This window comes from Sus scrofa, chromosome 7 (genome assembly GCF_000003025.6).
Source record: "Sus scrofa isolate TJ Tabasco breed Duroc chromosome 7, Sscrofa11.1, whole genome shotgun sequence".
NCBI classification, from domain to species: Eukaryota; Metazoa; Chordata; class Mammalia; order Artiodactyla; family Suidae; genus Sus; species Sus scrofa.
This window is the reverse complement of record NC_010449.5, coordinates 113,628,607-113,645,018: the sequence shown is the minus strand read 5'-3', so window position 1 is coordinate 113,645,018 and position 16,412 is coordinate 113,628,607. Positions and strand designations below refer to the sequence as shown.

Here is a 16,412-nt window from a genome sequence, read left to right as displayed (position 1 = left end):
GCCTAGCCTGCTTTTGCTTTGATTCTTCCATGACCATGCACTTGAAGATAATGTGGCATGTGGAGAAACTCGTCTTTTCTCGCATACAATTATCAAACCACTTGGGTGTGAGTGACAGCTTCCTCAGGACAACTTTGGCTCATATCTTGTTTCATAATAGTTTCATGTTTGGAAAGGGTTGCTGATGTGACTTATTTAATCGGAGCAAAAGGATTTTGTTTTGTTAAATAATTGTAAATGATTATCCATTTGAAAATATATAATTATAATGTATACATGTAAGGATAACCTGACCCCCTTGCTGTACAGTGGGAAAATAAAAAAATTATATTAAAAAAAAAAAGAAAATACACACACATGGTACTCGTATAAAGCAATCAAAGACAAAAGAAGTGCATTATAAACCCAAACAAATTGTTATGGAGTGTTTTTCTTTAGAGAAAATATTTCAGTAAGTTTTGGCACTAGGATAGACCAGTTTTTATGTGCAGGCAAGGAAGGCCTCAGTGTTATGGTTATCACTAGGCTTTTGACTTAACTGACATATGAATCTTGGACAGAGAAATTTAGTTGCTTGGCTAAGGAGATTGGATGAAGAGCCCTGGGTGGACATATTTTAATGACTGATTTTCAGAAGCTTTGGTGTAGGACCAAATGTTTCAACATTGAAGACATTAAAATTTTCCACATCACTTCTTGAGAATTATATATATTTTTAACAGTATTGATTGGTACCTACATTGGATAGATTTCAGTGAAGTTAACTGTTAAACCGTGGGATCAAAAGAAGATGGCTGCTAGCCTAGTGAAAATCCACTTACCTGAAAGAAGTTGCTTAGAATTATCAGCATGAATGGAGACTTAAAGATGCTTTAGGAATACATTTATCCTTGTCACCAACTTATACATACTTAGCAAATGAAGACTCTTACTAATGTTCTTCAGGCATATTTCAAGAGTATGAAAAGCAACTAGAACCACAGGGCCTATTGTTCATAGCATATACAGTCCCTTCTGGGAATGTTTGAGCTCCATATGACATTTTTTAGAGCGCTCCCTTCCAATCCACTGCATACATTTACCTCTTGGTTTGCCTAGGTTTGGGCATCCAGAGAACCAACTTTGGCCCTAAGAAAGCTGTGCATATGGAGATACCTACCTACAGAGGGCTTTGCATCACTTACTCTTGGAAATGTTGGTTTCCTTCTTTTCAGAGTTGTCACTTTGAGTGCTTGTTATTAAGTTAAAATGTAAACAGTTGTTTATTGCCTGGCACATAGTAGGTGCTCAATAAATATTTCAATGACTCAAGAACATTCTTTGAGCATCAAAGTTGTATATAGTGCCATTTATCTAAAGTAAACAGTTTTTGGAGTTCCTGTCATGGCGCAGTGGTTAACGAATCCAACTAGGAACCATGAGGTTGTGGGTTTGATCCCTGGCCTCACTCAGTAGGTTAAGGATCTGGCGTTGCTGTGAGCTGTGGTGTAGGTCGCAGATGCGGCTTGGATCCTGTGTTGCTGTGGCTCTGGTGTAGGCCAGTGGCTACCGCTCCGATTGGACCCCTAGCCTGGGAACCTCCATGTGCTTGCTGCGAGAGAGGCCCAAGAAGTGGCAAAAAGACAAAAATAAATAAACAGTTTTTCTGTAAATATTTTAGACTTTGCCAGTCATTTATGTTCTCACATGTTTGTATGTGTGTGTTTTCCCAATCATCTTAAAGTGTTAAACCCATTCATAGGGGCAGACTAAATTTGACCCAAAGGCTAGAGTTTTCCAGTTCCTAAATTAAACCCCAATGCTCAATGGCCACCAACTGCCCGGGGGTTTGGTTTGGTTTGGGTTTTTTTTTAAGTTCTGGTGCCTGCTTTCTGTCATTTTTATATCACATCTCTTGCTGACTGCTCTTGGTGAGGTGACTATGCCGTCTGAATCAGTACTTTTATGTGTTTACAACTGAGAACGATAACCAAACTTGTTGGTGGTTTTTTTTGGGGGGGGGAGTTTCCCAGGCTAGGGGTCTAATCGGAGCTGTAGCCACCAGTCTACACCACAGCCACAGTAACGCCAGATCCTTGACCTGCTGAGCAAGGCCAGGGATTGAACCCGCAACCTCATGGTTCCTCGTCAGATTCGTTTCCACTGTGCCATGACGGGAACTCCCGGGATTATATTTAAAATTAGTGAAAATACTGGAAAAATGTTGAGCATTGACTTTATGACAATATGTTTGTGTGTGTGTGTGTGTGTGTGTGTGTGTGTGTGTGTGTGTGTGTGTGATTGCTGGTTCTTAACTATCTTTAGGATATTTGAAGTTTAGAAATCACCACGTTCCAATAAGTGACTTGGGGAAGTGGTAATAGTACAGACTTGAAACCTCTGCCTGGGTTTGAATCCCAGCTCCGCCATTTACTACCTGTGTCATCCTGGGCAAGTTACTCGTTATCTCTGTGCTCCAGTTTCCTCCTGTGCCTTTGCGGATAATGAAGTGTCTGCCTCAGCCTTATGAGTGCTTAGAATGCTACCTGGCACATGGTGCTGGAGAAGCGCTGGCTTGTTGTTATTCAGATGCTCGTGTTCGCCGAACCTCATAAGAAGAGGTGAGACCTTACTCTTACTAAGGTGAGATGAAGTGCTGCTGGGTTGATTGCATGGCCCAGGTTAGGCCATTTCTGAGCGCATCTTTGGGTTTATGCATGGTTTCTGTTGTAGACAGTTGTGTCTCTTGGAATTTGAACTCGTTTCAGGTTGGTCCTCAAGACTTTGGTGACAGTGAGGGAATGATTTGGTTGCAGTTACCCTTTGTGAATTTGTAAGATATCTTGGTAAAGCTGAAGACGCAGTTCGTGCATCCTGTGATTCCAACACAAGTCTGGGCGTGAGACCATTGCATTTCAATACCACTGAACTTTGACTATAGCAAAGTGAACGTCGATCCAGTTTTGGTTAAAGCTTGATGAGAAAAAGGTGGCTGGGGATAGTTGGGAGGTGGGGTGGGCAGGGAAATGAATACTCTTAGATGGACCCATTTTACAATGGGTCCGTGTAGAATTTGACTCATTTGGGGCTTTAAAAAAATGATTTCCTTTAGGTGTGGAGTTCCTGTTGTGGCGCAGTGGTTAACGAATCCGACTAGGAACCATGAGGTTGCAGGTTTGGTCCCTGCCCTTGCTCAGTGGGTTAAGGATCCGGCGTTGCCGTGAGCTGTAGTGTAGGTTGCAGATGCTGCTCGGATCCCGCGTTGCTGTGGCTCTGGCGTAGGCCAGTGGCTATAGCTCCAATTCGACCCCTAGCCTGGGAACCTCCATATGCCGTGGGAGCGGCCCAAGAAATAGCAAAAAGACAAAAAAAAAAAAAAAAAGATTTTCTTTAGGCGTTTCCACTGTTGCACAGTGGGTTAATGATCCAGCTTGTCTCTGTGGAGGTGCCGGTTTGATCCTGGCCCCGCACAGTGGGTTAAAGATGCAGCATTGTTGCTGCATCTGCCGTGTAGGTCACAGCTCTGGCTCAGACACAGTCCCCGTTCTGGGAATTTCCATATGCTGCAGGGGCAGCCAAAACAGAAAAAAGTTATTTTTTTCCCCAATTTTAACTGAGTAATTTGTTCTTTCTTTCTGTTAAATCATATTAGAAGTACAGAACTTTATTATTTTCTGAAGCAATACAGTTTTCCTTAGATAAGATTTGATTTCAAGTGCTTTTTCAAAAAAAATTTTATTGAAGTATGGTTGACTTAGAAAGTTTGTTAGTTTCAGGTGTACAGCACAGTAAATCAGTTATACACACACACATTTTTATCAATTATTTTTCAGAATCTTATAAAGGGCATCTGTTATCCCCTCAGTTCACACTGAATTATTCAATGGGAGTTGCTTTATTCAACCAACACGTTGTATTATTCAGTGGCAGTAGGAAAGGAAGGAAAAAGAGCTGGAGACAGTCCTCTCTTACCATCGTGGCTGTGACTTAAGGGATAGATGTTGTCTTCTTTGGTATCAAGCTACTTATTCCCCATTGAAACATGGAGATAAACTTGTCTCAGCCCCCCTGCCTTACACTGCATTCCTAGTCCGTTAAGTCCACATATCCTGTGTCTTTTTCTGCAGCTGAATTTTGTTCCTAGAGCATGAACTCAGGGAGGAGATGTGTCCTGCAGGTGTTGGTCTTTGGGGTCAGATAACTCGGCACAGACTGCAGGATGTCAGGCAGACTGAGTGAGGGAATAGACTTTATTGGGGAAGTGGAGAACCTTGAGGTCCAGGGTTAGCAGCAGAAGAAGATCTCTTCTCTGCCATCATCTCCCTGAGGGGACCAGTCCAGGCTGGGTTCACAGGGAAGGAGGGGTCTCATGCGCCTGTGGGTCTCCCTTGTCATTGGGAAACAGGAAAGCAGCATTGTTGTGGGAGAGGGGTGATAAGCAGGCTGCTTAGTTGGAGGCAACCTGGATTTAGGTTTGGGGTGCCAGCCAGTTGCAGGAGAAAGCCAGATGCCCAGCACCTAAAGACCCTGGGGTCCCTGGGAAGTTGTATTCTCCCCACGCCCCTAACAGGAAGCCAGTGATCTCTTGGGAGCTGAACTTGGATGCAGCCACCTTGCTGGCTTGTCCAGAAGTGAGCTCAGGGGGTGGTTCTCCTCTTTGCACAACACTGTGTAAATTATCCTTGAAGTTCCTTGCAGAGAATCTCGGCTCTGTAGCTACAAGTCTTTTTGTCTTTTCTAGGGTCTCACTCAAGGCAAAAGGAGGTTCCCAGGTTAGGGGTCCAGTCGGAGCTGTAGCCACCAGCCTACACCACAGCCACAGCCACAGCAACTCGGGATCCCAGCCACATCTGCGACCTACACCACAGCTCACGGCAGCACCGGATCCTTAACCCACTGAGTGAGGCCCGGGATCGAACCCGCAACCTCATGGTTCCTAGTCGGATTCGTTAACCACTGAGCCACAGTGGGAACTCCCATAGCTACAAGTCTTCATAAACATCAAACAGAATTTTTCTTACTGTACCAATTCTTGAGATTCTTCATGTGTTCATGAATTTGAAATTCTATGAACGCGCATTTAGATGGAGTAAAGATTATCTCGTTAAAAGAACAAATGTTCTTGGCACAGCATTGTAAATCAACTATACTTTAAAAAGACAGGAAGGACAAATGTTCTAGGGATTAAAGTTTCCTTTCAACATTAGTAATTTACCATGGAATTGCTAAAAATGCATTTGCTCTAGCCACTGAAAATGATGGAGGCTAAATGTTAATGCTAGGGTTTTTAGTAAAATAGGAGATTTGGTGTCTTTAATAGATAATGTTTACTTAATATAAATCATTCTTAAGTTTTCGATCATATAGCTAAGTAATTGTAATTTCGTTAAGGGCAGAATTTTAAAATAAATGTTAACAAAATGCATGTACCTGTGTTAATCATGCTTGTCTGAAGCTAAAACCGTACAGTTGGGCTGGGTTAAGAAGTTAATGGTTAAATTTCTCTTGAGGGGAAAGTGCTATACAAATCTGTTTAACAAATCACATTTGAATTTTTTCTTTCGGAAATAATAGCAAGAAGGCTCGCTTTGTGCTCAACATTGCTTGAATAACCTATTGCAAGGAGAGTACTTCAGCCCTGTGGAATTATCTTCAATTGCACACCAGCTCGATGAGGAAGAGAGGATGAGAATGGCAGAAGGAGGGGTTACTAGTGAGGACTATCGCACATTTTTACAGGTACTGACTGTAAACTCACTAAATCACATTTTTTTTGTTGGGACTTTTTGGTGTTTTTTTTTTTTTTTTTTGGCTTTTTTAGCTATTTCTTGGGCCGCTCCCTCAGCATATGGAGGTTCCCAGGCTAGGGGTCGAATCGGAGCTGTAGCCACCAGCCTACGCCAGAGCCACAGCAACGCGGGATCCGAGCTGCGTCTGCAACCTACACCACAGCTCACGGCAACGCCGGATCCTTGACCCACTGAGCAAGGGCGGGGACCAAACCTGCAACCTCATGGTTCCTAGTCGGATTCGTTAACCACTGCGCCACGACGGGAACTCCAATGGGTGCTCTTTAGAAAAGGATGAACCAGTTCTCCTATGGGGATCTGACTTGTTAATTACAACTTGGCTCTCGACTTTGTAGACGGGAATGAACGGGATGTTATTTTAAATATGCACCCTAATGGCACTTTATTCTTCTCTCCCCACCCTCAACCTCCCCCCCACCTAACAACCGATCCGAATTAAACAGCAGCCTTCTGGAAATATGGACGACAGCGGCTTCTTCTCTATACAAGTGAGTACTCACAGGCATGTACGAAGTGGAGTTTATGTCCCAGGCACTGTCAAAGCTCCGGGTATGTGTCCCTGTAACGATGTGACCTTAAGAAGCGCCTCCAATAGACTGTGTCTAAGAGTGCAAGACTGTCCTCTTGTAGAGTACTAGATTTTTATGGAGAGAAACATGAAAATTAGGATGGTAGGATCTTTGTTCTAGAGTAGGGCTTTTTCAAAGCCGGTTATTCATTTGTACCTTCCTGCTGATAATGGTAACTCCAATAAGTCACAGTCTTTCGAACTTAGCATCTCTTGTATAAGTTTGAGACAATAAAACACAGCACCTTAGTGCCTTCCATTGCAGTCAGCCTACCAGGGCTGAGTGCATCTATTGTGGTCTGTGTTTTTTTTTCCTTTTCTTAGACTTAATCCTCCCCTTAAATTCTGTAGGTGAATATATATGTACTTGTGAGATTGATTTTTTTCCCAACCTGTGAGTCTTCTGTTCCATTTCTTTTTTTTTTTTTTTAATTGTCTTTTTGCTATTTCTTGGGCCGCTCCTGCGGCATATGGAGGTTCCCAGGCTAGAGGTCGAATTGGAGCTGTAGCTGCCAGCCTACACCAGAGCCACAGCAACGCGGGATCCGAGCCGCGTCTGCGACCTACACCACAGCTCAGGGCAACGCCGGATCTTTAACCCACTGAGCAAGGGCAGGGACCGAACCCACAACCTCATGGTTCCTAGTGGGATTTGTTAACCACTGCGCCACGATGGGAACTCCTTCTGTTCCATTTCTAACACCTGTGAGGCATATCCAGAGTTCTTCTAGAACCTCTCTTGGGGCACTCATTGCTGCAAATAGTGCTGCTTGCCTTGCCCTGTACTGTCCTTCTGGACTCCTCAGTCACTGGCGTTTCCAGCCGGTGCTCCATTGTGGCCAGTTCCAGGTAACAGCTGCTGCCTGTTCCAGGTAACAGCTGCTGCAGGCCCGAGCAGGCCTGCACCTGTCACCTCCTGTGTGTGCAGCCCTGCTCCTGGTGCCAGTTCACAGTTTCCCACTGCATTGCATTCATGTTTCTGCCTTACACCTGGTGCACTTGCTGCTTTGTTGGCTGCCTTAGAGGGTAGGTAGTACATTTTCAGAAATTTCCTTTTTTTCTAAGACAGTTTGAAATAATCAGGTTTATCCTTTTTTTCTGCACAAATTACAAACTCATAGTAATAGAAGTCTAAAACTTATGAAAGCTTCAGTTTAAATCCCCAGAAATAACTCATTTTAATAGGCATAAAATTTTCACCATCAGAGTTCCCATTGTGGTTCAGCAGTAATGAATCTGACTAGTATCCAAGAGGATGCGGGTTGCATCCCTGGCCCAGCTCAGTGGGTTAAGGATCCACCGTTGCCACGAGCTGTGGTGTAGGTCGCAGATGTGGCTTGGATCCCGAGTTGCTATGGCTGTGGTGTAGGCTGGCAACTGCAACTATGATCCAACCCCTAGTCTGGGAACTTTCATATGCTGTGGGTTTAGCCCTAAAAAGACAAAATAATAACTCTTACTGACATATCAGGTTATAAATTGAATATAACATTTCTTTTTTTTCCCCTTTTTGCCATTTCTTGGGCCGCTCCCGAGGCATATAGAGGTTCCCAGGCTAGGGTTCTAATCAGATTCCTAGTCAGATTCATTAACCAGTGACCATGACGAGAACTCCGAATATAATTTTTCTAAAGCAGGACCCCAAGTGCCCAAATTATCACCCCGTTTACAGTGGACTAATTTTAAGGATAGCACTTACTGGATAGACTATCCATCTGGATTTTTTTGAGGCAGTTTTATCTAGGAATTTGTGTGGTTCTCTGGAATATTCCAGAAACTTAGTATAAAAAGCACTCTTTTAATGCTATGTTTATATATTATTTATGGATTTGGTGATCAAGCTATACACTCTTTGTAAAAATCATAACCTTATGGGGAAATTTTTGTATATAAAGTGCAATTGTTTATACAGCTGACATGGCTATATTACTTAAATTGGAATTTTTATAACCTGCTATTTTTTTTTTAACAGGTTATAAGCAATGCCTTGAAAGTGTGGGGTTTAGAACTAATCCTCTTTAACAGTCCAGAGTATCAGAGGCTCAGGATCGATCCCATGTAAGATGTCATTTGCTTTTCCTACATTGCTTTTCCTGAATTTGATTTTTTAAGTTACACTTGCTTAAGAAAACTGGGAGTTCCCGTTGTGGCTCAGTGGCAACGAATCCAGCTCATATCCATGAGGACGAGGGTTCAGTCCCTGGCCTCACTTAGTGGGTTAAGGATCTGGCATTGCCATGAGCTGAGGTGTAGGTTACAGAGGAGGCTTGAATCTCTCGTGGCTGTGGCTGTGGTGTAGGCTAGCAGCTCCATCTCCAATTCAACCCCTAGCCTGGGAATTTCCATCTGCCACAGGTGGGGCCCTCAAAAGATTAAAAAAAAGAAGAAAACTGTGTCTTACATGCTTGTATTTTGATGTTTCCTAATTCATTCCCTGAGATTTTCCTGGTTTGCCTTTGGGGGCTGTCGGTGAAATCTGCCCTCTGAGCTTTCCTGACCCCTCGTGTCTGGCAGTGCAGAGCTGAGCCTTGAAGGAATGTGATGCCATGGTTTCTGCATGACGTCACTGACCTGCACAGAGACTCATACTCTTGCAATTTTTTTTTTTAAAGCAGTGATACTTAAAACTGTAAACATAATCCTAAATTATCATGTTCTATATAATACTTGCCAGGAGATAAACTACACAAATTTGAACTCTAATATTCCAACTTAATATTGTGCATGTGTTTTTTTTCCTTTTTCTAGAAATGAAAGGTCGTTTATATGCAATTATAAGGAACACTGGTTTACAGTTAGAAAATTAGGAAAACAGGTAATGCTTTTCTTCCTTCCTTGTCTTTTTTCTCATCTTGCACCTCGTTTGCAACTAAAGTGTAAGGGTTCGGTACCTGAAAGATGAAGAAACTCACCAGTGATGTGTACATGTGGCGTGGTTTCAATCTAGATGGACAAAACATAAGTAAAATTTTCTATTTCAGACAATACAGCTGTGGTTAATTTTCAGTGAGTCTTTATGTGACAAAGATGTTCTGTCAGTTAACCACTATTTTCATAGATTTGTGTTAAGCATAGCAGTGGCACAAAGCCTGAAATAGCTACTTGCATGAATAAAAGTTTTCGGCCATGTTTGCTTTAGCATAATAGGTTTAGTTATTCATATCTGTAATACAATTAATTTTATGTATATTATGAAATGAAATATACATAAATCATGTAGCATGTGTTTTGAGCAAGGCCTTTTTAAGATCAAGAAAAATACCTAAAATGTTATTTTTTTAAAATACTTACCAATTTTGTATACATGATACCATTGTTTTTTTTAAGTCTGTACTTGCGGCATATGGACGTTCCCAGGTGAGGGATCAAATTGGAGCTGTAGCTGCAGTTCTGTGGACAGCCACAGCAACGCTGGATCCGAGCCACATCTGTGACCATACTGTAGCTTGCAGCAACACCAGATCCTTAACCCACTGAGCCAGGCCAGGGGATAGAACCTGTATATCCATGGATACTGTGTTGGGCTCTCAACCCACTGAGCCATGATGGAACTCCCCATGATGCCATTTTTGAAACAGAGTTAAATTATTTTTTCTTAGAATTTCAATTCTTTGAAAGAGGGTTATTGAAAACAGGCTAATGTAATCACTTACATGTGGAATCTAAGAAAAGGACACAGTGAACTTCCTTTGCAGAACAGATACTGACTCACAGACTTTGAAAAACTTATGGTTTCCAAAGGAGACAAGTTGTGAGGTGGGGCTGGGGGAATGGGCTGGAGGGATTGGGATGGTGATGCAATAAAATTGGGTTGTGATGATCATTGTACAACTATAAATGTAGTAAAATTCATTGAGTAATAAAAAAAGAAAACGGGCTAATGTAATAACAAAGGATGAATTACTGATACATGCAGCGACATGGATAAATCTCAGAATAATTGTGCTTAGTGGAAGAAGCTAAACACAAAATACTATGTTCTGTATGGTTGCATTTATATAAATGTCTAGAAAGTGCAAACTACTCTGTAGTGGTAGAACGCAGTCAACCCGTGGTTGCCTGGGGATGAGGAGAGCAAGGAACAGCGAAAGAGGAGCACTGCCGTGGGGGACAGGGAACTTGACCGTGAGAACTGTGTTCACTGTCTTGTCTGTGCTGATGGTTTCAATGCTGTATACATCTGTTAAACGTTTCACATTATACGCTTTAAGTGTGCACTGTTCACTGCATGTCAGTTACACCTGAATAGAGCTGCTTAAAAAGATAAAGTAATGGAAGTTCCCTGGTAGCCTAGCCATTTAGGACTTGGCATCGTCACTGCTGTGGCACCGGTTCAGTCTCTGGCCTAAGAACTTCCGCATGCCATGGGCGAGGCCAAAAAAAATAAATAAAATAAAATAATACAGGACAGAAAAGAAAATGAAATCAAGAAAGTGTGCTTTGAGTTCAGTCAATAAAAGATAATTCAAAAACAAAACCTCTGCTGTTATTTTTAGGTCTGTTCTAGAAGCAGCTTCGTCTTAAGTGTTACTTCTTAAGGCCCCTCCTGGGGAGCAGAGAGCAAGTAAGGAGATGTAGGGCCTGGAGACTCACCCAAGGGGGACTCAGCTCGAGGGAAGAACCAGGCAGGAACTGCCCAGGTTGTTTAACTTTGGGTTTTATTTATAGCTTTAAAAAAAAATGTAAAGTTTTCTTCAGGTTTTCAGTACAAAGTAATCAGAAAACAGTAATCTGTTTGTTTGTTTTGTTTTGTTTTGTTTTAACAGCTGAAGTCTTAGATTCCAGAAGTTCCTTTGTATTGATTTGCATGTAAACTTACATTATTACTTTGAGAAGTTTCTAAAACTTTAGTTCTTCAAAATTAAAGTTACACATTTTAAATTATCTTTGCTAAATACAGGACATGTCAAATTATGGCTTATTGTCTTTGGTTCCAATTTATATTTTTGTTCAAAATTGTATTTTTCACTATGGACTTTCATCCGAGGGCCCTGTATGTGAGAAAAGTATTATCTCTATCAAAATCCAGGAAAAGTAGTTGGTCAGTAACTTCTGAAACTTTTATATCTTGTGGGTTGAATTAGGATGCCCTTGAAGGAGTGACCAAATATTGTCAGTCACTTGCAATAGTGGCTTAGTGATCTTTTGAAAATAAGTTGGTGGGAGTTTCCGTTGTGGTACAGCAGAAATGAATCTGACTAGTATCCATGAGGATGCAGGTTCCATCCCTGCCCTCGCTCAGTGGGTCAGGGATCCGACGCCCTGGTGGGCTGTGGTACGGCTCGAAGACACAGCTCAGAACCCGACTTGCTGTGGGTGTGGTGTAGGCTGGCAGCTGTAGCTCGGATTCGACCCCCTAGCCTGAGAGCTTCCATATGCAGAGGGTGTGGCCCTAAAAAACGGAAAAAAAGAGGAAAATAAGTTGGTAATTACTGGAGTTCCTGCTGTGGTGCAGTGAGTTAAGGATCTGGCATTGTCTCCTCAGTGGCTTGAGTTGCTGCTGCGGCGCAGGTTTGATCCCTGGCCTGGTGCAGTGGACTAAGGATCTGGCGTTGCTGCATCTATGACATAGGTCACAGCTGTGGCTCAGATTCCATCCCCAGCCTGGGAAATTCCATATGCTGTAAGTGCTGCCCCAAAAAAAATAGTTGGCAATCACAGATTCTTTTCCTGGAATGTCTAGCTTTTTCACACTTGAAATCTCTTGACCAAAATTATCAGCAGTGGGAAAACTTGGTAGTTGTTATATTTCTTCCACATCAGTGAAGTGTGAGTAGATGAGGGTTTTGTTGGACTGATGCTTTGAAAGAAGATTTAATTAACAGCTATCAATAAAGATAACTTTAGGGAGTTCCTGTCGTGGCTCAGTGGTTAACAAATCCAACTAGGAACCATGAGGTTGCGGGTTCCATCCCTGGCCTCGAAAAGTGGGTTAAGGGTCCAGCATTGCCGTGAGCCGTGGTGTAGGTCACAGACTCGGCTCCAATCCCGCGTTGCTGTGGTTGTGGTGTAGGCCGGCGGCTACAGCTCCAATTCAACCCCTAGCCTGGGAACCTCCATATGCCGAGGGAGCGGCCCTAGAAAGGCAAAAAAAAGACCAAAAAAAAAAAAAAAAAGATAACTTTAACGTATTGGTTATCAGTTTCTTTTATTGGAGAGGTGGGAGGGATTTAAAGTTTATAGCTTAATAAACTTAGACATTTAATAGTGATAAATTTGTAACATTCTGTTACAGTTTTTGTTTGATTTTGTTTAAAAAAATTTTTATTATAGTCGACTTGTAGTGTTCTGTCAATTTCTGCTGCACAGCAGAGTGACCCAGTTATACATCCATGTACATTCTTTTTCTCACGTTATCCTCCATCATGTCCCATCACAAGTGATTAGGTATAGTTCCCTGTGCTCTACAGCAGGACCGCATTGCTTATCCTATTTCAGTTTGTTTTGTTTTCTTTTTAGGGCCAAACTGAAGGCATATGGAGGTTCTCAGGCTATGGGTTGAATCGGAGCTGTGGCGGCCAGCCTATGCCACAGCCACAGCCATGCCAGATCAGAGCTGCTTGTGCAACCTACACCACAGCCCATGGCAACACCAGATCCTTAACCCATTAAGTGAGGCCCGGGATCGAACCTTCATCCTCATGGCTACTAGTCGGGTTTGTTAACCGCTGAGCCACGAGGGGAACTCCAATTTCAGTTTTTTAAAATCATACTACTTAATTAGTTTTTTAAAAATCTTGATTTGACGTGTTTTCAGTGTTTGGACAGTCTTACCAAGTTTGGATGGTTGACATGTGGACCTTCCAAGGTGCGCTAACTTAAAGATTGACCTTTTTCCCCCCAGTGGTTCAACTTGAATTCTCTCTTAACGGGTCCAGAATTAATATCAGACACATACCTTGCACTTTTCTTGGCTCAGCTACAACAGGAAGGTAAGTAAAAACTGCACATTTTTCTTTCTCTTTTGAAACAGCTAAATAAAACTGTCTCCTTAGACAGGAGTGTAACAGCACTGTTTTTATGGGAGCTGCAGGGAAATAATCCTGAGGCTTTACATGGTGAGCTTTAGGCTGGGATTCGGGTGATGCTGCTCAGGTGAGTTCTTGCTGACACCTGGCCCTCCCCTGAGGGTGCTTTTTGCTTTGCAGCCCCTCTGAGTAGTGGCTCCTTGGTATTCCATACCCCACACACCACAGAGCCAAGGGGAGGGGTAGGTATTCTACTTGCTGCTCCTTGCCCCTTCTAGGCTACACTTCTTCTCTAAAAAGTCCAGCTCCTTTGAAGTGCAGGCCACTAGATTAAACTCCACCCCTCCTCTTCCACAGTCCTCTGAGATCTTCCTTTTCCATTGAAGATTTTAGGATCTGACTCACTATCATCTCTCTGTTTCAACTCCTTTCATCATTCTCTGTTTCAACTTATTTCATCATTCATTTTTTTTTTTGGCCATACCAGAGGCATGTTGAAGTTCCCAGGCCAGGATCAGACCTGCGCTGAAGTTGCAGTCCACACCACAGCTGCAGCAACGCCAGATCCTTCGCCTACTGAGTCACATAAGAACTTACGCAATTCTCAATCTCTTGCTTCTTCTTCTTTTTTTTTTTTTTTTTGTCTTTTTGTCTTTTCTAGGGTCGCACCCGCAGCACATGGACGTTCCCAGGCTAAGGGTCTAATTGGAGCTATAGCTGCCAGCTTACACCACAGCTCATGGCAATGCCGGATCCTTAACCCACTGAGCAATGCCAGGGATCAAACCCGCAACCTCATGGTTCCTCATTTCCGCTGCACCACAACGGGAACTCCGCTTCTTTTTTTTTTTTTTTTTGCTTTCTAGCACTGCAGTTGTGGCATATGGAGGTACCCAGGCTAGGGGTCAATTCAGAGCTATAGCTGCCGGCCTACACCATAGCCACAGCAATGCCAGATCTGAGCCATGTCTTCAGCCTGCGCCACAGCTCATGGCAACACCAGATCCTTATCTCACTGAGCAGGGAGATGGAACCTGCAACCTCATGGTTCCTAGTTGAATTTGCTGCCACTGCGCCAGGACGGGAACTCCACCACTTCTTATTTTCAAAGATCATTTTCTTCACTCTTGCCTTGCCACTGTACTACCTGCAGATCCCAATTATAAGCATCCTACTCTTGAACTATTGCCTATTATCATATTTTCTCTGCTTTTTTTTTCCCCCACTCCAGCAATTCTTTAAGCCCTACCACAGGGCCTAAACCTTCCCCTTAAATCCTTAATTCCTGTATTCCCTGCTTATTTTCTATAATCCATCATTATAATGACTCTGTTGCATCTCTCAGCTCCTTTTTCTTCTCCTTCCATTGTACTTTTATGAGAAAATCTCAACCCTGGTTAAAACGGAATCTTGGGCTTGTCTAATCATCATCAGAGCCGTTGAACACAGCTTAAAAGTGTAACATAAAATGTGGGCGTTCCACTGTGGCGCAGTGGAAACAAAGCCGACTAGTATCCATGAGGATGAGGGTACCATCCCTGGCCCTGCTCAGTGGGTTAAGGATCCCGCGTGGCTGTGGTTGTGGCTGTGGCTGTGGCTGTGGTGTCGGCTGGTAGCTGTAGCTCCAATTCGACCCCTAGCCTGGGAACTTACATATGCCGAGGGTATGGCCCTAAGATGCAGAAACAAATAAATAAATAAAATTTTTTAAAAACCCATAAATATGACTGATTTGGCTTTAAATGCATAATCACAAATTTCAAATGAGCCCTTGGTGCCACTTGACGTCCCTGCTGTGTTCTCTCGGTAGGTTCGCACCACTGTCCAAGGTGATGGTTTCACAGCTTCTCCTCAGACCTCTGGCCAGTCCCCTCCCCCTTCCTGACTCCCAGCTTATGACCTTCCTTTATGTTCTATGAAGCAAACGGAGCAATTCAAAGAGAACTTCCTTTTTTTTTTTTTTTTTTTTAACCAGCAAATCTATCACTTGCTTATATCTCTGCCTGTGCTTTGAGCCTGTTAAAATAAATGAATTGGGAGTTCCCATTGTGGCTCAGCAGTAATGAACCCAGCTAGTATCCATGAGGGTGCAGGTTCGATCCCTGGCCTAGCTCATTAGGTTAAGGAACCAGTGTTGCCTCAAGCTGTGGTGTAGGTCGCAGACACGGCTTAGATCTGGTGTGGCTGTGGCATTGGCCAGCAGCTGCAGCTCCGATTCAACTCAGCCTGGGAAATTCCATATGCTGTGTGTGTAGGCCTGAAAAAAAAAAAGCCCAAAAAAATAGTCCTTTTGATCTTTATTCATCTGTTTCAATATCTGTTGATGCTCAAAAGGAATATATATTACAGGCACCAGAGCTGAAGAAAATTTATGGTAGAAAAACATAAATTGATTAGAATGACTTAGGAATAGCCCCCTCTTGTTCAGCTATTGTATGGACTATCCAGCCTGGGGAAGCCTGGCTTTTTAAGATCATATTTATTAAAATATTGACGCTGGGCCAGTGTAATTCAAACCATGGACCACATCTTCAACACCTTGACCGCATTTGGGGTGTCAGCTTTCCAGCTCCTGTGTTGGGTCAGGAAGGGTGTGTGTCAGTGTCAGGGTGAGCGTCAGGGTCAGGGCAGCTGTTTCCACAGAGGACTCAGTTTACCCCTGTTACACGCATTATCTAATCGTGTCCTCAGACAGGCCTCTGAGGAACTGCGGTGTGATCTCTACAGTTGAAGAAACCGAGCAAGACATGGCGGGGTGAAGTGAATTAGCAGAGGCCATGTAGCCGGGAAGTAGGAGAGCGAGGAGGTTAAAACCCAGGCCGTCTGAGTCCAGATTCCTGGTTATCATGTAGTGAGTGGCCTACACTGTCAAGCTCGGTTTGAGTAGAGCCTTTTATGGATACTGTTTAATTAATTTCTCATAGTCATTCTGTGAGCTGGCTCTTCCCATTTTTCAGATGAAGAAAGTGAGGCTCAGGGCCTTTAAGTGGATCACCCACTAGTAAGTGTAAGAATCATTATTTGAGGACGTCCCTGGTGTTTCAGTGGGTTAGGGGTCTGGTGTTGTCATTGTTTGTGGCTCTAGCT

General features: G+C 43.1%; 1 protein-coding gene across 2 annotated transcripts in view; it reads left to right on the top strand.

The window, feature by feature from the left end:
* ATXN3 (ataxin 3) overlaps window positions 1–16,412 on the top strand; it is a 34,270-nt gene that overhangs the window by 817 nt on the left and 17,041 nt on the right. The window contains exons 2-6 of one of the 2 annotated variants that reach the window (XM_013989211.2): window positions 5,554–5,718; window positions 6,236–6,277; window positions 8,330–8,415; window positions 9,106–9,172; window positions 13,202–13,289. In XM_013989211.2, coding sequence (XP_013844665.1) covers window positions 5,554–5,718; window positions 6,236–6,277; window positions 8,330–8,415; window positions 9,106–9,172; window positions 13,202–13,289 — 448 coding nt within the window. Of the gene's footprint in view, window positions 1–5,553; window positions 5,719–6,232; window positions 6,278–8,329; window positions 8,416–9,105; window positions 9,173–13,201; window positions 13,290–16,412 lie in introns of both variants that reach the window. The other variant, NM_001123081.1, reaches the window with a different exon arrangement.